At 46.9% G+C, this 22,056-nt stretch overlaps 1 protein-coding gene across 2 annotated transcripts; it reads right to left on the bottom strand.

Annotated features, from left to right (window-relative positions):
- Positions 1-324: 324 nt before the first annotated feature.
- On the bottom strand, positions 325-4,889 carry LOC123163070 (uncharacterized). Of its 2 annotated transcripts, none has more exons than XR_006481693.1 (4): positions 4,783-4,889; positions 1,575-1,698; positions 939-1,069; positions 325-484 (listed from the first exon to the last, which is right to left on the bottom strand). XR_006481693.1 is itself a non-coding variant. In XM_044580829.1 (4 exons), exons 2-4 carry the CDS (start codon positions 1,622-1,624, stop codon positions 368-370), a joined length of 315 nt encoding a protein of 104 aa, XP_044436764.1. In that variant the 5' UTR covers positions 1,625-1,698; positions 4,783-4,889; the 3' UTR covers positions 325-367. The 2 variants fall into 2 exon arrangements, 1 of the variants encoding a protein (XP_044436764.1); XM_044580829.1 differs by having other exon boundaries at positions 1,558-1,698.
- Positions 4,890-22,056: the final 17,167 nt, after the last annotated feature.

Genomic DNA, 22,056 nt, shown 5'->3' with positions numbered 1-22,056 from the left:
CGGTTCGATTCAGCGTTTTACATGGGCCGAGCCCAATACTTCGGCCTTTTTAATGTATTTTTTTCCTATTATTTTTTACTAGCTACATGGGCTTGGGCCATTGGTTCGGCCTTTTTTGCTTTCTGAGGTGCAGCCTTTTTACATTCTATATATTTTTTATTTTCGGGTTTTCTTTTTTTTTTGTTACATTCAATTTTCAGATTATTGTAGTCAACTGGATGCACATTGTCAGATTCTTCTAGGCACTAGGTCCCAAACATCAGGTTTTAATTTTTCACAACTTGTAACTCAATGATATACCAATCAGAGAACACATTTTAAATATATTCAAATAACAACCAAATCACCAATATACCAATCAAGTTTATTACATTCCACCAATCACAATATAACCATACAATATTACACCAATCACAATATAGCACTCTACAGATAAAACGCTCAACAAGTACAGGCACGTCTCCAACACCTTAGCGCCTTGAGCCTGCAAAACATCACATCCAGCCACATATTAATGATCAAATCAATGAGACGGCAATAAAAAACGGTGCTCATGTATGAACGAAAATAAAATAAACAATCTTTGAGGCCATAGCATGTGCTACAAAAATCTTAACAAATGCATAGATGTCCACACAGAGCACATCCTACATGCACCAAGCATGCATTAGGCATATGTTTAAGAAGACAAGTAATTTGAGATGGAAACAAGTATAGCTAACAATCTGACATGTGTAGTAGCACCAGCAAAAGAGCAAGACATGGAAGAATTTACAAGAACAACACCCTGGGAGGCCAATTACATGTACATGAGGTACTGCTGCTAGTGTATAACAAAGCATGAGTCCAGCTTGTGTAGGAGCAGAGCATGAGTCCAACAAAGCATGCTATAGGAGCAGAAAAGAGGGAGCTAGGGGTAGGAGATGGAGCCAGCTCACCGAAGAACTTGGGAGTCTAGCTTGGGTCCTTGTTAATCTGCTACTGCTCCGGTAGCTCTCGTGTGCGGGTATAAGATCAGATCCAACTGACTGGAAGCGGCCGTTTGTCGAGCGATCTTTCATTTCCTGGTCTGCAACAAGAGGTAAATGCTAGAGATTAGTAACTGCTGCCAAACCCAATGTGACAAAGAGGTAAGCACTATAAACTATATTTATAAAAATTAACAGTATAAGTAAAAGGCAAAGCCTGTGCAAGTTTATCAGTACAAACTGGATTTATAAACTATAAGAGTACATTCTATATCCGTAAGCTGATGATATATGCAGGTATAATAACAATCCAAAACAGAGAAAAGCAGATATAGATACATGGCTACATCTAGCGCTGGATAAATATGAATAGAAAACGAATTTGGAAAATAATGCAGAGAGAGTGGGTTCTCTGTTGTCAGGCTTGTTTCTTTGGACTTTTATGAGCACAATATTGTTTTGAACCAGATCTTGGCTGGAGCAGTTTGGCATGATCCTAGACGCTACAAAGTTGAGGAAGGCATGAGTCACATCACACTTGTATGCGCAAACAAAAAGATGGAGTGGCAAGATGGCAGGCAGAGCAAACCTCGCTCCTTCACGCACCTCATCTTGTGCAGCACCGGCAGCGAGGACGACTCCAGCTCCTCGTCCATCCCGTGGTATCTACCCCTGCCTCTGCCTCCTTCCACTTGCCACGGCCAGGCGCACAACAGGCTGCAAGCGTGATCTGCAACCCAAGGAAATCTCTACTCCTATAAAAGATTGAGTTGGTGGTGATGGTGTGCCTGCCAACTTGCGTTTACGGACGTCCGATCTGTATCCAACGTACAAGAGACAACAATTTTGCAAAAGACGCCCAAACTTCGTAGACATTTACAGATAAGGCCTTCTATATTCTGCCCAATCTCTCTGTCGGCTCATCCACCCAATCTCCAGAGAAAAGGGGCGCGCACCGCCGGCCGGCGGCGGTGGAGCCGATCTGGCGCGGTGGCCACCGGTGCCGGCCACCCCCAGCGCATCTGACACCTCCTCTTCGCCGTCTTCTCCGTTGCCTTCACAATCTCCTCCGACGCAGGCATCGGCAAGCACGCCGCCGATGTCATTCTGCCACCAGCGCTTCTCCTGCTTCGTCCTCAACTGCAGCAGGGTTCCATCGCTCACTATCTCCACAACCCCCCCTCTCCTCGCCATCTGTTTTTCCCCCTTTTACCCGTCTCCTTCGGCTACCTGCGCAAGTACACCACCGATGTCGTTGATGCCCCAACATCTCTCCTATCTCCTCTCTTTCCTTCTACAGCAGGCCCACCGCCCGCCCACCACCACCACATTCCCCTCCTCATTCCCGTCCTTCCCGACGGCGACTTCTAGAAGTATGCCGCCGCCTGCGACCTGCTCAACTCTGAGGCCATGACGCCACCTACTGCTATTTCCCCTTCCCGGCCGACGCGCTCCACCCCCTGTTCTGGTGTGATGGTTGATGTGGAGGTGCTACGGCCTTCCCTTGCCAAAACTTATCCCGCCCAGCCCTTGGCGCCTCCCGAATTCAAAATTTGCTGCCACCAAGTCTGCGCCTTTTTGGAACCGTCCAGAAACCACACTTGTAGCCCAATATAAACCAGGTGGGTATGCAGATGGGACTCATACTGCCCGAACTAGGCCCAAGAAGCCATACACTGGTCACACTCTCACATATTGAGATCAATCAGAGTGTGAGGAGGTAAGATTCGCTGCCCTTCTCGTTTGGCGTCAAGGACCAAGGTATGGTGGTCTGACAAAGATTAAAATCTCATCTATCTGACTGTCTCTCAACAGCTCTTGTTTCATTTCTGTCAGGCAATCCTTACTTGTGCAAATGCAGAGATAAAGCGTTAGTGGTAACATGGAGAACTGTCTTATGTGCCCAAGTCACCACTTCTTGAGAAATAAAACTTTAAGTATTAAAAGGAATCACAAGCGTTGAATAAAACTTTTAGAGTTATAAGTGCAGCATGCTTCATACTTCATCATTCTGGACATTTTTGCTGTGAATGTATTTTGTTTTCCCACCACCGGCTGCAAGTTACGAATCGTAATATGGGTCCTGCTTGTTATGATAGGCTCTTGTGAAATGCTGTGAAAATTTGATTCTGTTTGGGTTTGTACTTTTTGGCTACCAGCAAACCTATGCATATCATTTGTTTTATCCGTATTGCTTACCAGATGATGATGAAATTTAACATGTGGAATTTCATATCTGAGTCGCAACTCATTTAGTGGTATGCTCACATCCGTTAAGTGCTTGGAGCAAGGAGAAAGCTCGAAAGATAAATCATAAGTCGAAACCGTGTGCCTATAAAATCCATATGTGTCTTTGAATTGTTTTTTTAGTAGTTGTCTTTGTTACTCTTTCTGTTCAGATAAAACATATGATGCCTACAACAGGTCGTTTTGTCATCAGCACCTCTCCTTTGCTTGGTAGCTCCAGTCCAATTTTTCAGGCTGCACCCTGGATATTTGTTTCCATGCTGTCTGTTATCGACATTTTTTTTGTGCAGAAACCTGGTTGATGTAAGAAGTTACAAGTAGTCCAGTACTGATATTTATGTATGTCCGTACATGTGAACTCATCCCTTCTATATACATATGTTTCAAAATCATTTTTTACTTGACATTTGGTTTCTTTGCTCTGTACAATGTTCTGCAACTGTTGTCCATTGTTTTTTTCCTTTGCCTAATTATACTACAGACCTCTACATGCTCCTTGTTTTGCCTGTCTAAATATACTACAGGAGACTATATATATGATGTCTTGATTGTCCGATGTGCTTTTAGGTGAGAAGATGAAGTACTGGTTGTCTGATGTTCTTTTAGGTGGAAACATGGATGAAGCAAGAGCTTAGGTATTCAGTCAAACACTTGTACTTCAATCTTTTTTCTTTGTTCTGGAACCATAAGTGTGTGCTCAGGCTATATGATATGTTTGTCATTTGGATATATTAATTGCTGCCATTTACCTTCACATTTAAGTCTGGTTTGCCTAATATACTAGCACAAAGTGAGCTGAATCCTTGGATAAAAGGTAACATAATAGCTTGTTTTGTTTTCTAGAGCTGTTCAAAGGAAAGCAACAATTCCGTTGCAATAGTTGCTCTAAGGCTGTACATGATAATATCTATTGAAGATCGATGGCCATGCCAGTGATTTGGGAGATTTGGCATGAGCGCAATCGCCACATTTTTCACAAATTAGAGTTGTTAGCTTGCCATTGACGAAGCCAATGTTGGAAGAATACCGGCGCACGACACATCATTCAGTAATAGTAATCTAGCTTGGTGGTCCTCGGGCATTCTGTGTGTTTCTCCTTTGCCTTTCCGGTGTTTTGTACATTGTTCACTCATGTCAATAAAATCGAAGTTGTCTGGTGCAATTGCCAAATGTTTATGGATAGATTTTCTATTTGCCACATTTTCTGTGTCCCCTCAATATGGGAGAGCAATGAGAAAACTGTGACAAGTCTTCTACAAGTTGAAAATGTGGAAGAAAATGTTTGGCTTCGACAAGGGGGTTATTAGTTGGAAACCATGTGTTTGATTTTGCTCAGTGTGTATCTATCAATGATATAACATCACATCGATCAAGATCTTGGTACGTCTTTTGTTGTTCATTAGACTGCTGACCCTTGAGTAAACAATGTTCCACGAGATCTCTTGTAATTCCGTGGCGCAGCACGGGCATCTTACTAGTTAGTAAAGAAGCAAAGCAAGCAGCAGCGCATGAGAGGATGCTGCAAAGTACGGACTTGCAGGATGGGGAAGGAAGGAGGAGGGCGTACCTTGGGCGTCTAGGTCCAAGGGCCACCGCAGACGCTGCAGATCAGGCGTCTCCTACCTCGCCATCTTCAAGGGCCACCGCAGCCACGAGGTCCCTGGAGTGCCACGCCCCGCTGAGAAAGGGGGGTGGACGGGATCGGATCCAACCGACGCGGCTGGCCTCCATCTCCATTGCGCTGCTGGTGCCGCAGCCGTCGTGGTTTTCATTTGTCTTCCAAGTATAAAACATCAAGTGCACAAACTCACATCAGTTAACATCATTACAGAATTTCAGATAACATGTTTACTGCAGAAATCAAGCATAGGCAGTAGTGCTGCTAGTGTTTCTTTCTGTGGTTGTGTTGGACATGCAACTCAATTTCTGTTTGTTTCAGACTAGCAGACCTGCATGGTATCCAATGGAAAAAAGCAAACAGGGAAAACATTTTAGAGCAGAACAGTCACACCCTTTTTTGTTTTGTACGGTGTAAATTATTTATCTATAAATTACATGAAATCGCCAACAGACACAGACACACAATTAATGCATGCCAATCAAGCAGCCGTATAATAAATTAGAATACAATCTTCGGATAATAATGCTTCAAGAAGAAAAAAATGGAAGGATATCATGACAAAACTAACAAGTTTCTTCATACTTACAAAATTACCACATGAAGGAAAGGGCAAATACTATCTCTGTAAAATTTACCACATTTTTTTAGTGGATTACAGTGCTCGAATTGCCACTGACACTGGACACAAGCAGCTGCACAACTAATGCATCAGCAAACAAATATATGGGAAATTAGCAAACACAAATATCTGTTGCTTCCTGAAGCGCCCCAGAGAAATATGCACCACACAATATTATGGCAAACACAATGGGGATATTTCTTCACACAGAACAGAAACCATGCATTGGCAGCGCTAAACTAAACCAATTACCAAAGCATGCTCATCTTCAGAAGAAATGCAGGTCACATCAGAATATATATCGAAGCTGATAACACATCACATGGAAGGTTATGACTACTGAAGGTACAGGAGAAACTAATACCATCCAACCAGATATCCATGAGACTATTGTTCAGACGAACCAAACCCAGACCTAGGAACAACAAGCAGGAAAGCACAATGCTCCATCCAAATCAAGACAGGGTAACCACAGCAGCACGGGGGCACCGGAATTGGACCGTGCGAGCAGATCAGGGGCGAAATTGGGGGATTCGGGAGGAGGATACGCACCCCAGAAGCGGTGGTTCTCCGTCATCTTCCCGGGCGAGGGAGGCCGGCGATCAAGATGGCCTTCTCCATCTTCAGAATCTGCTCCCGGGTGTAGGCGCTGTCGGAAATCAAGATGAAATCATTCACCTGCAAGCGTGCACACACACAGCGATCAGAAACGTGGACTCGATGAACGAACGAACGGACGCTGGTGAGTGGAGAAAAGCAGAGGGATGGATTCAGCTTTTTACTTACCTCAGGAGCCCAAATCTCCTGACTGGATCGAGATTGAGAAGGGGAGAGGGTGGGTGCAGCAGTGGTGGATGACCGGCATGCGGGAGAGGCGACGGCGTCGGTGTTGGGATAGAGGGAATCATGAGAGGAGGAGGATCTGGACCGAGGGGAGGAAGGGGACGGGCTTGGCAGATGCGGCAGCGGGGGGAGGTAGTCGCGGAAGAAGGCGAGGGTGGTGGCGGCGCTCGGCAGACGAGGATGAGAGGCTGGTGGCGTCGATCTAGATCGGGGAGACGGCGGCTACGCGAGGAGGCGCGGATCCAGCTCTACAACGCGCGCGGATCCGGAAGGCCCGATGTGGCCGTGGCGGGAGAACCACTTGAGGGCGGGGAGGCGTGGGGACTCGGGCTCCTCACCGTCGATGGCCATGGTGCGGGGGCGGGGCGGCAGGGGAGTGGGTGGATGGGAGGGGAGAGGGAACGGGAGGAGTGGAGTTAGGGTTTGGGCTGCGGGTGGGTGGGTGGATGGATGGATGGATGGATGTGTGCCATGTCATCAATCCATGGCACAAACATCTCCACCAATGAAAATTAAACTTATGTATATGTGTTTTTTCTTTTTGTTTCTTTTCTTTGTTTCCACCTATGTGAAGAACCTATCAAATATTAGTTATAAAATTGGACCGCAACAATTTTAAAAAATATTTGGCCGTGTTTTATGTACAATTGAACTGCAGCTACCTCGTAGTTTGCTCTTTTTTTTAAATCATTTCTAGGTACATAATTATCTATATAACCAGAGAAATACCAAAAGTTTTCCAAGATTCAACCACTAGCTAGGAACGGTCAAGCCCGCCGTTTTGACCGCATTTTGAAATGGGCATAAAAAATTAAAAAAAATTAAAAAATTGGAAAACATTCGCATTGTGTCATTATATGTGACCAAGTTTCCAGGAAAAATAATAAACTTGTAATACGATAATTATTTTTAAAAAGTGTTCTCAGAAATGAGCTATCATGCGTGAAGATTCATGGCTTTCAAGCCAAATGATCAATCTTATGGCCACATTCATGGCATAGTTTGTTCAAATGATCTCATATTGTGCACAAGGGTGTATCTTGGAATTCTAAAAATTGTTGCCTAAGGAAGTTTTCATTTTCTTTGCACGGAAAATTTATTTTCCATTTTCCGAGTGCCCAAAAGAAGGGTTTTTTGTGAAGGAACTACCAAATAATTGTTGCAAAAATGGACCAAATCAATTTTATAAAATATTAGGTCATGTTTAATGCACAATTGACAAAATGGTTGGGTGTAAAAAGTTTTTATCCACCTCTGGTGAAAAAGACAAATTGTCGCCGATTCAGTTGGAAACGGGTCAAATTTGAATTGCAGCTGCCTCATAGTTTGCTATTTATTTTTTCTAAAAATCATTTCTAGGTACATAAGTATCTACTTTATCATAGAAATACCAAAAGCTTTCCAAGATTCAACCACTAGCTAGGAACGGTCAAGCCCGCCGTTTTGACCGCATTTTGAAACGGGCATAAAAAATTCAAAAAAAATCAAAAACATTGGAAAACCTTCGCATTGTGTCATTATATGTGACCAAGTTTCCAGGAAAAATAATAAACTTGTAAATAGTAATTATTTTAAAAAAGTGTTCTCAGAAATGAGCTATCATGCGTGAAGATTCATGGCTTTCAAGCCAAATGATCAATCTTATGGCCACATTTATGGCATAGTTTGTTCAAATGATCTCATATTATGCACAAGGGTGCATCTTAGAATTCCAAACAATGTTGCCTAAGGAAGTTTCCATTTTCTTTGCACGGAAAATTCATTTTCCATTTTCCGAGTGCCCAAAAGAAGGTTTTTTTGTGAAGAAACTACCAAATAATTGTTGCAAAAATGGACCAAATCAGTTTTATAAAATACTAGGCCATGTTTAATGCACAATTGACAAAATGGTTGGGTGTAAAAAGTTTTGATCCACCTCTGGTGAAAAAGACAAATTGCCGCCGATTCAGCTGGAAACGGGTCAAATTTGAACTGCAGCTGCCTCATAGTTTGCTATTTATTTTTTCCAAAAATCATTTCTAGGTACATAAGTATCTATTTTCTCATTGAAATACCAAATGCTTTCCAAGATTCAACCACTAGCTAGGAACGGTCAAGTCCGCCATTTTGACCGCATTTTGAAACGGGCATAAAACATTCAAAAAAAATCAAAAAAATTGGAAACCCTTCGCATTGTGTCATTATATGTGACCAAGTTTCCAGGAAAAATAATAAACTTGTAATACGATAATTATTTTTAAAAAGTGTTCTCAGAAATGAGCTATCATGCGTGAAGATTCATGGCTTTCAAGCCAAATGATCAATCTTATGGCCACATTCATGGCATAGTTTGTTCAAATGATCTCATATTATGCACAAGGGTGCATCTTAGAATTCCAAACAATGTTGCCTAAGGAAGTTTCCATTTTCTTTGCACGGAAAATTCATTTTCCATTTTCCAGTGCCTAAAAGGAGGTTTTTTGTGAAGGAACTACCAAATCATTGTTGCAAAAATGGACCAAATCAATTTTATAAAATACTAGGCCATGTTTAATGCACAATTGACAAAATGTATGGGTGTAAAAAGTTTTGATCCACCTCTGGTGAAAAACACAAATTGTCGCCGATTCAGGTGGAAACGGGTCAAATTTGAACTGCAGCTGCCTCATAGTTTGCTATTTATTTTTGGTACATAAGTATCTATTTAATCATTTCTAGGTACATAAGTATCTATTTAATCAGAAATACATGGTTTGATGGCGAGACATCAAGGTTTGGACGGTGGCCGATGGCCCCAACTCTAGAGCGCGTAAGCTCGCATGCCCGCCACGTGATCACCGCGTGACCGTGGCGTTGCCATGTGTTTTGACGGCCTAGGCATGTCTAGTGGGTTGGGCACTCCCCAGGTAGGTGCAAGGAACAAAATCACAACATAAGATTCTCATGAGGAGACCGATCGATGCTCAAACATGAATAAGCAGCCAAGTTTTTGATTTGCGGTACGGGAAATGCACATGGCTAATGGGCGTGAGTTTTTGCTGTGGATGATCGGTTACTAAGAAGACCGTCTTCACAAATTTTCACCTCAAAAGGAGGAGCCTAGGTGGTACTTGCTTTGCAAAGTACCACACTGGACATAAATACGAATGTTGAAGCTGGGCTCAAAATAATGAATGGATTGAGCTGGCATTTGGTGGAGGAATGTTATTTGGGCATAGGAAAGCACTGTAGAAAATGGATACCATTTGAACATGCCAAAGTGGTACTTCCTTCACAAAGTGCTGCTTTGAACAGGATAGGAAAATGAATATTGTTGAATTATTTTTGAACTAGGCAAGGAAGGTTTTTGACATATTTGATGAAGATATGATCCAAACAATTTATGAGAATTTTTTGGGAATTTTTGGAATAACAGAAATATAGGTTGCTTCACAACCTAGGGCAAAAATTGACACATGGACATGACACATAGGCAAAACTGATGAGATGGCGCCTAGTCATCACAACCCACCACAATCTACAAGGCTATGACCATCTATATTGGTCGTTAACAACTAGAAATAAGGCAGCGGACCTGCACTGTTTGCTTTGTGACCATTTCGTGTAAGGAAATTACGACCTTTCTGACCAAAATGGTCGCAATGGTTTAGGGTTTGGAGCCCCCCGAACAGCTTTTGACCAATTGGTCTCAAATGGTTATAGATCTATGACCAATTCTTCCAGGGTCACTGACAGAAGGTCACTAGTTGACATATTTCTTGTAGTGCCTCTCCGTCAGGAACGGAGCTCGGCTTGAGGACCGATGTGTGGAATTTCTTTTTGGATATTAGAGCATCTCCAACCCAATCCACACTTGACTCCTATACGTTTGGGGCCCGACATGGCCTAGACAAGAAACAAACCTCCAAAATGAACACCCTATGCCCATCCCACTTGCCTAGGGTGTCTTGCACCCCCCATATCCAACATGTCCACATGATACATTTTAACCATGTCAGAAAAAACTATAAGTAAATTTCAATGATAGCTTTAGAATAAAAAATAATATATTTAGCATTGATTGAATCTGAAATCGAATACGAAATTTTGTGACATTGAAGATATTTGTTGTGTACGTGAAAAATTATTTTCACATTTTTCAAACACTTGCATAGTGTATTTTGAGCATATGATGCAATAGTAGTACCACAAGAGTGGGTGCACCAGATATTCCCCGACCTAAACTATTCTAATTTTCAACTAGATGAACCAACTTGTGAGTTTTTTATTAAACGGATGCAAAAGATTTTCCTCATCACATTAATTAAGAAGAAGAATGAGAAGGTTTGAGAGTTTCATGATCACAAAGGTTAGTATACAAAGGGATAACTCCCGCAGACTTCAATCTCCCAAATATTTTGCCCTCGCAATGAGCCAAATCTTCGCCTCAATCTTGATCGACAAAACAATGTGGGTGGGTAAAGATGCCATGTTTCGAAAAACTCTCACATTTCTTTCGTTCCAAATTGCCTAGCAAACCAGCATCTTCATAGAATTGAACGCCTTGTGAGTTGTGTTATTCTAGTATTGATTATGCATTCTCTATATTAGCATAGTATAATGTTATGTGTAATGGGTGGCTTTCCTTTGTTCATTACTACCAAACACAAGGGTGATGCCAGGAATAGAAAGGATTCATTACATTTCCTCTCGTGATTCGAACCAAACACACCCTAGGATAAACATCAGTCTCTCATCGACGCATCTTCGTCTTTGGATCTGCTATGACTTCGTCCATTGCTGGATGTCACGGCCATGTTTTTGTAGGATTTGACTCCCCTAACTTGTAGAATGGCGTAACTTAACTTCATTACTTCTTCCATCGTCTAGTACCATTCGACGTCCTTCCTCCCCCATAGTATCCTAGCTCCACCTTGTCTACTCGCAAAAAGAAAACCTTAAAACTCATTAACTCGCAAAAAAGGACATACGTCAACCCGCCATCGTCCTCCCATGGGAGAAAAACACACCAAAACTCTTTTGGTGGGGGCAAATGACGAACTGCTGGCCACAAGTGATGCACATGTGTTGTGTCTTGTCGCTACCAGAGGAGATTAAGATTAAGCTTTGCAGAAGCTATCCCTTAACTAGTAATTTTGTTGTTAAAAGTTTGGTCTGTTAATGAACACAAACTAAGACTTGACACTAGTCATTTAGAAACAAGTTCAATTCGAGCCACAAAATACTTGTTTGGCTTGGAACATCGATTTTAAATCCAACACTATTTGTCATACCAACAATAGAACGATAAGTCAAATCAATTAAGACATAACATCACACTTTAATCGCAAATGAATATTCAAATAATCGTTTATGGCAGATTCTGGCATTTATCTATTTCATGTATTTTATGATTTTGTTTTAGTTGATATTTTTAAGTTTAAATATTTGGATGTTCACACAATTCTAAGGAACTCTAGGTGTTCTCAAGATTTCACATATCCATTACATTAATTTTGAAATCAGCGGTAAATATGTTCGATACTGGGTCAGTTTTTATTTACAGGAACTTCGATAAATACGGCTGTATTCACTACTTAGTCTACAGACGAGAGTGTGGTCCAGATCCCTAGGATTGTGGGGACCGTCCAAAATAGTGTGCACTCAATGGCATGAGTGTCTCGAGAGCAGTGTTTTCGCTCCCGAGCTCATCTGCTCTGGATATCTGGACCATTCAGTGTCACGTGGGGATCTGTGCCATAAGTAATTTGTGGGGACATACGAACTATATACCGAAAAAGGCTTCTGCCCCGCTTTACATATAAAGCACGAACCCAACAATCCAGTACAAACGCACGCCACCACAACACACCCACACACCCAAGGCATTATACATAGGCGCTGAGCGCAGCAACACCACCCCTAGCACTACCACCGTGAAGAGATGAAGCCACATATGACGAATAGTGGGCTCCAAGGCGGCGCCTTCAGGAAGGATACGACACTGGAGCGCCGCCACCGCCTAATCCAATGATCAGAGTTTCCCCCGGAGCCACACGACGGGCAATGAGAGCCGCGACGACGCCTTCAAGAAGGGTACGAGCTACGTTGCCGCCGGTCCGTCCAAAGATAGAACAGATTTCCACCCCGGCTAAAACTCACCGCCACCGAACGCCACGCCCCGACGACCATGCCGCCCACACGGCCATGGCCACCGGGCAACACCAAGCCACGACCTCCGCCCAAGAGAGCCACACAACCACCACCAGGGCCGCCGCCTCGGCATCCAAGACCTTGACACCCCTCACCCGAGACCTGCCGCTATCCCAACCAAAGAGACGAGCGGAAAGGTCGCACCTTTCACACCCCTAGGCGACCCCCAGTGCCAAGACCCAATAGGCCGGCCACCAGGCCTTCATCGACCCGTCCTGCAGCATTGGGCGCGAGGCGAGCTCGCTCCCGCAACACCGTGCGCGAGACGAACTCAGTCCCGCTGCACCGTGCACGAGACGAGATTAGTCCTGCGGCACTGTGCGTGAGATAAGCTCAAACCTGCGCATCGGGCGCGAGACGACCGATGGACCGCAGTTGGGAGAAGGCCAGCCCTTCATCGAACATAGCGACCGGACGACGAGGAGGGGGGGGGGGGCAAAGGCCAATAAAAGCCACCTACGGACGAACCGACGCCAGGACGAGCCAGCCGTCGCCGAAGCCGACTTGCCAAGCCACCATGGAGCCATCCACGGCCGGAGCAGCGGCCACCCCGGCCTCTGCCCAACCCGCGCCGCCCGCCGAGCTCCAAGCGTCGGAGCCGCCGGGCACGCACCCGCGCGTCGAGCCGCCAAAGGGGAGGGACGCCGCCGAAGTCCCCGAACATGGTCGATCCAGGTCGGAGACGGAGATGCCCAACTCCCCCGCCGCCACGGAGCCACCACCACGAGGCCCACCACGCCGCCGATCGAGTACAGGAGCCACGCCGCCCACACCCGCCGGGCGCCGCCATGAGCCCCGCGCCGCCGCCACCCTCTCGCCGGAGCGCCTGCGAGCCAGGCGGAACCGGGCCAGCCCCCGAAGCAGCCAGCCGCACCACCCCGCCCCGCACGCCGCCGGGCGGCCCTTACCATCTCGGCACGCGTCGCCCGCCGGCCGCCTGCCCGAGCACCTGCCCGATGCAGATCTGGGCCGAGGTGCCCACAGCCGTCGCCCGAGCTGGCACGCCCCCACCGAGCCCGCGACGAGGAGCCGCCCGCGCCGCCAACCCAGGCCGCCGCCGCCGCACAGCCCTGGCCGCCACCACGTCACGCCATCCTGCAGAACGACGCGCCTCCAAGCCGAGAATCTGCCCCGCGCCAGCCCGCCGGGAGGAGGGGGAAGAAGCCCCGCCGCCGCCGATGCCGGCCGGGCTTTGCCCGGCGGCGGCGAGGAGGGGGGGAAGGAACGGGTAGGCTGGAGGAGGAGGGCGCTAGGGTTCGCCTCGCCGCTCGAGGGAGCCGACGAGAGGAACGGCTGGTTCAGAGGGCACCATACGAACTATATACACCAAGAAATACAGGAGCTGTGCCTGGTATATGTCAGGCTTTGACTCATTCGCCGCCCTCCCTGCTCTCTATCTCTCTCTCCCATACCAACAAGCGTGTCTCTTGGCGGCGGATCTGGGTGGGAGTGTGACGCCATCTCCTTCTTTTCCGGTGGCAAGCCCCCGCTCGGATTAGGCCCCCGTGGCAGCGCATTGCTTCCCAGCAGTGTCGTGGCCGAGGAGCAGCATGGCAGAAGGGAGTTGGAGCCGAAGATACATGGAGAAGAGTTCGCCGGATTCGGCCGTGCTGGCTTTGACATTCGGTGGATCCGGCCGGCCAGGAGTTTGTGCGGGGCTCCCCGTGTGTGGATCCAGCCATATCAGATCCATCGCAATCTTTCTCCCCTCCCTTAGTCCATCGTCTTGGTCCTCAGTAGTGAATCCTTGTTATGGCCACCACCTGGTTCTCTTTTGTATTTCAGATCGCCTCATTCAACTAGATCTGGGTAAAGTTGCTTGGTGTCGATCTTGCATTCTGTACTCGTAGATGCTCATCTTTTTATGGATTTCTGTTCATGCCCCAAGATCTGCTCAAAGTTATCTTTCAAATCTTGTTGTTCCCGTTGAAATTTCTCTTGCCCCAATATCTGCTCAATCGGAGTTATCTTTCAGATCTTGTTGTTCCCTTTGAAAATACAGTGACAGAGAGTACTTATCCGGACTATTTTTTTTGGCAAATCGCAACTAGATTTTGTGCTTTTTAGAGTGACTAGTGTGATGTTAATTGTAGCATGCGTCATGTCAAACGAATATTAGCAATGTGTTCATCAGCAAGTCACCTTATGTTCGTCATTAGTAACTTATTTGTGCAGCAGATTTTTTTTTTGGAATTGCTTTGATTTTATCCTTGGCATATCTGTTTGCCTGTTGTGACCGATGAAAATTGAACGGCAAAGCTTTTAGTTCATGCAATATGTAAGGTTGGGTGCGTACAGTTTGTGGATTGAATTTTCCTTTGCGAAATCAATCCTGCAAACGTTGTCTTGTTGAAAGAACATTTTGGATCCTAATCATGTTGCTGTTAAAATTTGTGCGGTCAAAACTAGAATTTTCCAGCTCCAAAAACAAATCATGTTCTGCATTTGTAGGTTGCTGCTAGCCTGCTACCTGTCCGAGTTAATGGAGACAGACGACAATAAATAAATAGAGAGAGAGAGCATGCTCAAATGTAGACCCCACAACTGTTCACATGTCTGATCTGAGAGAAGAAAGAGAAAACAGCTCATACATGTTTTTCAATGAGAGAATACAAGGTGAAATACACATGCTTTCACCAACCTTAGAGCAACTGGGTGGTCCAGATATAGAGAGTAGATGAGCCCGGGATCCAAATTGGATATCCAGATTGTCTCCTCCTACTTGCCCATCTTATTTATACAAGTCCTTATTCTCGACCTTTCCTCTAATCTCAAACCATATTCTTGTTTTAAATCCGAACACAAATACTTCGGTTTGACGGCCTAGAGCCTGCCTTGATCGACAACCTGGATGACGAGATTGGTGTTGTGTCATGCCAACTGTGTATTAGTTTGACTTGGGAGGCATCGGGACAAAACATATCCATCAGACGAGTGTTGTTGGTGCATGGGTAGGTCCTCAGGCTGATGCTAAGAATGCTACTAGGACAGGATCGGATCACATTCTGGATTTACAGGCAGTGGGGATACGCCCCCTACGCTAAAATAAGAACCAGCTTCGTGTAGAACGATACTCAGAGGCGTAACTTCACTGCTCCCGGTGAGCGAGTATGGGGAAGGTAAACGAACGAGATACTCGGTTGTCCTCGTGTACAGTAGATGTAGGGTTAGGTGTTGGACTAGTCTAGATTTGCCTCCATGGGGTCATGCTTTCCATGGTGGAAGATGACAGAGGGAAATAGATCTGGTTTGTGCTATCTAATAAGCTCTCCAAATTTCGACACTAAAAACTCTGATGAAGTCTCTAACATTAGCGAAACAGCTCGGTGCAATAAAGAAACAAGTATCATTTTCTGAAACGTAGTAACTGAAGAAATGAACTACTCATAGAGCTCCATGCATCGGCACTTCAGAATTCATGGTGGCAACAATATCTCTTCAGTCAATATGTCATCAATAGTTGAATTATGGATCGTTGATAGAATTAGTTAGCACAAAACTTCAGTGCTAGAAATGTTTTTTTGTCAGTAGGCATGTGTAACTTCTGATGATCCATTTTTTGAGAACTTTATCAATTTTTGACAGATATATCATTAGCTATTAATTGATTATGTGATGTGATGATCTTTTTTGTCATTATTTGTACTATAGAATAGGGTAAATAACTTTGGTGTTGTTGGGCTGCTCGCCTGCTCCAGTTAGTTTTTTTTTTCTTCTCTTGTGTAGGCTATCAATCCGAGCTGTCCGACAAGGAGGAGGAGGACGTCAAGCCGGGGTGTAGGTCTACGACCAATGACCTAGGGGCCAGCCCCACTGGCGGAGGGGTGATGGACATCTCTCCTACTACGCGGCCTTCAATGACTACTACTGGCATCAGGATTAGGAGTATAGCTAGGTCTATCACAATGTAGTGCTAGGGATCTATGAATTATGTTCATACTAGTGTTTAAGTTTATGATGTTTCATGTTTAATCTGCAACATTTCGTTCGAAATATACAATGAATTTATGTGCTCATGTGCATGTTTTCTGCTGGAAAGGCAGAAAAAATTGTGGGACCTAAAAACCTCTGTCTCCACTAATAAAACCATTTTTAGGCACCAGATTATAGGCTAACTTGGGGCTTATTATAGGTAGACATAAATTTACAGCTGTGTTTTATCTCATTCATCGTTATTCGGAATATTATCAGTTTCATAAAAAAATATTTTTGGTTTACTTTGAAATTTTAATGTTTAATGTCTTTCTACAAATTTTAAGGAATTCCAGGTCATTTAAAGATTTGACATGTTCCATTTCATGGTATTCATTAAATTTTGTTCTGAAATCTGAAGATAAATATCTTTGATACTGGATCAGTTTTTCCATTATATAACTTTTTTAGCTCAAAATTTTGAAATTAATGTTTTGAGCGTTAGCATATACACGTACTCATGGGGTAGGCTTTTCTAGAGACAAAATGTGCGTGAAGCTTTCAGGAAAGAAGAAGATGAGAGATGAGAAAGGGGGCAAGGCTGTTAATACATTGGCCTAAGAAATTGTGTGTGTTGATCTTTTTAGGGCCCACCAGAAATATGTATTTGTTTGCATTTCAGCTTGTATTTACTACTCCCTCAGTCCGAAAAAATTTGTCCCAAAATTGTTCCTCAAATGGATGTATCTAGCATCAGGGACAAGTTTTTTCGAGCGAAGGGAGTACTTAAATTCAAAAGGAAAAGTGTGGTCCATATTGTTGAGTATTATTGTTATTTATGAAACGTAGGATAGCGTGTGATTTATTCTACCTTGCCTTGTATTCCAATGTACTCCTATATATATGTCCACTAGGCTCAAGCAAAACAACAACTATTCCACCAATCCCTCTCTCTCCCTTCTAACATGGTATCAGCCTAACCGATTCAAACCCTAGCTGCCGCCGCCGCTTCCTCTCCGCGCCGTCCCCGGAGCGGTCGATCTCCATGATCGTCGCCCGGGGCCGCACCGCCCGTAAGCTTCGTCCGCCGGTTGTGTTGACTGGCTGCCCTAAAGAGTCTTTTTTTCGATTCTTTGATCCGGATTTTCTCTCCCTTGTCGATTGTCTTGATCAGCGGTTCTTTTTTGGTTTTTCGATCTTAAATTAGCTTGCGTCGCCCGCTGCCATTCGTCATCTACATCGCGCGTCAACTTCAACATCGGATCAATCTGTTGTTGCATGGCACCCCGCTACAGCGGTGTCATCTGTATTGACGCGGCGGCTCCTCGCGCGTCCTGCGTTGCTGCCGCTCACGCGCATGCGCTAGTGTGGCTGCCGCTAAGCTTGCGTCGGCCATTCCGTATCCAGGAGCCATGGCTCACGTTCCTGCACATGAAGACACATGCACGGGCGCACGTTCTGGACAAGGACGTGTTACACGGGCTGGAGTCAAATTTGCATCACCGCTCGTCCGCGTCGTCTCAATTTTGCTGATCGCGCGTCCGGGTGGATCACCTGATGCACGTCTCCGTAAGATTAAGTGAAGATCAAGGTTAAATTTATACGCCTCTCCACCGATCGAGCAATCGGCTGTCGCTGCGTTATCCCTTCGGACAGCAGCGTCGCCGTCCATGGTTCTTCACGCGACTACATCAACCCACACGTTGCTGCTGCGTCCCCCTTTCAAGCCGTAGTGACGCGGCCCACGGTCTGTCGCCGTCACATGCCGTCCGTTTTAAGTCGTTCCCGTGGCTGCACCGACCCTCGTGCTGCCGCCGCGACGCCCAGTCGGGTCGTAGCGAGTGTAGCGCGTGGTCCCTGCCACCACCCCGTGGTTCTATCCGCCACTACACCGACCCGCCTGCTACCGCTGCATCGTCCCTTCGGATCGTAGTGCCGCTGCCCGCGGTCCACCGCCGCCCCAAGGCCGCCCGCTCGAGGCCGTCTCCATGGCTGCAACGACCCCTCGCGCTGCCGCTGCGTCGCCCCAACCGGCCGTAGCCAGCATGGCACGCGATCAACACCGCCGCCCTGAGGTCTTCCCCGTCGTCGCCCCGACTCACGCGCTCCCGCTGCGTCACCCTTTCAGGATGTAGCGCCGCGGCACGCGGTCCACTTTGCCGTCCACGCGCATCAACTCTTGTGTGGTATGCGCCGCGCTCTCTCCTAGGCGCGGGAACGCCATTGTCCGCGCGTCAGCCACCGCCGCCGCTCTTCTTCCCGTTCCATGGCGACTATCTCGACACCGGCCACCCCAACTCGACATCGACCACGGCGTCCCTCGCAAGGCTACCTCGACCACGGCTACACCATCCTACGCTCTCGGCTACATCGACAAACGGCACAAAGGGCTACCGACTTGCTTGAGCAACCTCATCAGTTTCCACTCCAACACGACTACCGCGATGCATCAACCGTTACGACTGTGGGGGTGTCCGTCAGCTTGTATTTGGATTTTTCTTTAGTCTCACCGTCTGCGCCACTACTGTTGTGACTGCAGGGGATGTTGAGTATCATTGTTATTTAGGAAACATAGGATAGCGTAAGATTTATTCTACCTTAAGATGATTATGTACTCCTATATATATGTCCACGAAGCTCAAGCAAAACAACAACGATTCCACCAATCCCTCTCTCTCTCCCTTCTAACACACACCACTATACTCGTGGACCATCTAGATGTAGTGTGTGCTCGTCCATATGGACAGAGTGCCTCCTCCTACTTATCCTTCTTCTTTATACAAGTCATTATTATTCTTTCCCATTGCTCCACTCTCATAGTACAGATGTTAGTTCTAACTTTTAAAGCAAATATACTTCGGTTGCACCAGCGGCGGCTTATTGGAGTTAATCAGAATTAACTTGAATTAGTTTGAGTTAACCATCTTTGCACGCGTATTATACGTACGGAAAGATGAATGATTAGAAGCGGGCTATTCGATTACGTCGATCCATGCATGAAATATATGCACTAGTGAATATACATGCATGCATGCAAGCACAAAATTTGCAGCACAGCTCGAACATCCGTCCAGCGACAATGTATATTTTTCCTCTTGAATCCTCCAGCATTGTCGTCCGCTGGCGAGCCCTACCGATAAGGCATCGACCTGCTCTCTATTCTTTCTTTGGTCTCTAATAAATCGGTTCAGTGGAACAAATCAAAGATAGTTTTTTCAACCTTGTATGGCACCAGGGATAGGATGTGGTTTTTGATCATATGCCCCCGAGCCGCTCCCGCGAGCGTCCTCGGAGGAAACCCTAGCCGCCGCCCCTCGTCCTCCCTCGTCGATCTCTCCCCCCGCCGCCACCGCACAGCGCCGCCGGGCGAAGACTGGCCGGCGTTGGTGGCGGCGGGGATCTTGCCCCTCTCCTCGCGGTTGGCGTCCGGCGCGGGACGGCGCGGCGCGGGACGGCGCTGGGCTGGGCGGGGCCCAGCGGCGCGGCGGAGGGCGTGCTGGGTGGCGGCGCCCCTGCCCGGCTGCAGGGCTGCTGCGGCTTGAGGCCTCTCCAATGCGCGGCGGCTGCGGCTTCTCTAGTGGCGGCGCGAGTTATCCTGGCGGCTTGGCGGCGTGGCGCGGCGGAGCTCCGGCGATGACTCGGCGACGGGCTGGAGGGCTAGGCACCATCCAGTGGTGATGCCTCTGCGGCGGTTGTGGCTTGGGGCCCTGGACCCCGATCCGATCTGGATCTGGTGGTGCCGGGGTCTGGGCCATGGCGGCTGGCAAGGCATGGGAATCGTCGGGGCTTGTCGGCCTCTAGGCAGTGCTGGCGGCGACGCGTGCCCGGCGTGGTGACACTGGTGGACGTGATGGTCATCTTCTTCCCGAGATGGCCGGCCAGAGGCTTGGTGCTCGGATCTCGAGATCCATCATCTTGTCCCAGCTGCGAGTAGGGGAGACATGGTTGCCGGTGAAAACCAAGCCGACGACAGGCGATGGCGGCGTTCTCGCCGTTACCTTGATGAAGGCATCGTCGTGTAACTATTGTCGACCCACTCGTGCTGCTCCGGGGGAAACCCTAGGATCTGGTGTTCCAGATCGGACGATGGCGGCAATGCGGTGTCGTTTCTCTCTTGGGAGCATCGTTTGCGGAGCAGCGCTGGATGTCAGAGGCAGGAGGCGGAGCGGCTTCGTCTTGCACGGAGCTTCGGTGGTGATGTCAAGTCATGCCTGACCGACAGGTGCTACGCTTTGTCATGCCTGGTCGGCAGGTGCTACGCACGACAGATCTTCCAAGGACTTCAAGTTGTGTCGGCTGGTGATACCTAGCAGCATGGCGCTGAGGTGTATCAGTGGCGACTGCGACGTGCTCAGCTGTTTGCGCGCAGGGAGGAGGTGCCGTTTGGCGCCGTGGTGGCGTCGACGATAGCTAGACCGAGCAAGGTTGATGCATCAGTACAGTTCTGAAGATGGAGCGGTGGCAGTTGGCGGCGCCGGCATCTGAGTGCACGCCGGACCGGTGAGACCCATGCCCGGCAGGCGTCCTGGATGGGTTCTCAGGTTTTAGATGTTAGATTTGGCTGCGATGTCTGTTTGGTATTAGGCCCAGGCTATCTGCGCCCCTTCATCAGCTGGATAGAGATGCTTAGACGGCGGCTTTAATCTTACTATTGTTTTACTTTGTAAGGTATTGTGAGAATAATTAATAATGTGGCCGTATACATCACCCAGATGCAGAGGCCGGGGGTCATCCTCCTTTTCTAAAAAAATGGCACCAGGGATAGAATGGCCTTTTTGTGTTGTACTTAACACTGTTTGTGGCCAAACTAGACAGAAGTGTCACATAGGGAACAAACTTTCCATTTGGGGTCAAATAGGGAAGAAAAATATTTTTGGGCCAAATAGGAAAGCAAACTTTAAGAAAGGGCCAAATAAAGAATTCTCTACTTTAGCCAATATGTCTCAAAATAGGGCTTCCACTGTGCGTTATAAATACAGACCAAATGGCCGAAGGGATACATAGCAATGAGAACATACTCTTACAAATCAAGTGAAAAAAGAAAACGACATCCGCAAAAGTGGCAACAACGCCAATAACCCAAAATCGAACAAGAGAATATGAGAAGCGACACCAACAAGGGACAAGTAAGAATACCGACAAGGAATAAAGCCGCGCTTCCTTGAGAGACCACTAGACACCATTGCAGCAAACACACTAGACAATTGGCAGGAGAGGGCCGCGTGCACTATCGCCTTGGACTTGGAGCCCTGATCCTACTAGTGGACAACAAGGACTGAGAACGGTGACAACACAGACATGTGTAAGAGGTAGGAGACAAACAAGACCACCCCATGCCAGAGTCGAAGAAGCTTCATGCCAGGAACTGAGCATGCCCAAAGACACCGGCAGGCTGCAATACGAGTGTACTCGAGATCCACAATGACGCTACAGCAGGGTAACTACGTAATGCGTTGCTGCCGAGCCTAAAAATACGAACAATATTTTTCACCAGAAACCCTGACATGGGGAGGGGATCCACAATGATGCACCTAAGAGGGATGCGACACCCCAAAGCATCACTATCGTTAGCGCCAAAGCGCAGACATTTAACATGGAGCATCACATGTGCCACACGGGATATGCACACTAGTAAAAAACAGGACTTTGGTTCGGGCCTGGCCAGCCCATTAGTC

Source organism: Triticum aestivum, chromosome 7B (assembly GCF_018294505.1).
Source record: "Triticum aestivum cultivar Chinese Spring chromosome 7B, IWGSC CS RefSeq v2.1, whole genome shotgun sequence".
In the NCBI taxonomy this organism is placed as follows: domain Eukaryota; kingdom Viridiplantae; phylum Streptophyta; class Magnoliopsida; order Poales; family Poaceae; genus Triticum; species Triticum aestivum.
This window is presented reverse-complemented; position numbering and strand designations above follow the sequence as displayed.

Bases quoted from the DNA above. Each gene is read 5' to 3' on its own strand.
- LOC123163070 (XM_044580829.1), bottom strand. From the start codon at position 1,624: ATGGACGAGGAGCTGGAGTCGTCCTCGCTGCCGGTGCTGCACAAGATG. The intron at 1,070-1,557 runs GTTTGCTCTGCC...CTCTTGTTGCAG, and splicing joins GAGGTGCGTGAAGGAGCGAG to ACCAGGAAATGAAAGATCGC. The intron at 485-938 runs GTGAGCTGGCTC...GATGTTTTGCAG, and splicing joins CTAGACTCCCAAGTTCTTCG to GCTCAAGGCGCTAAGGTGTT.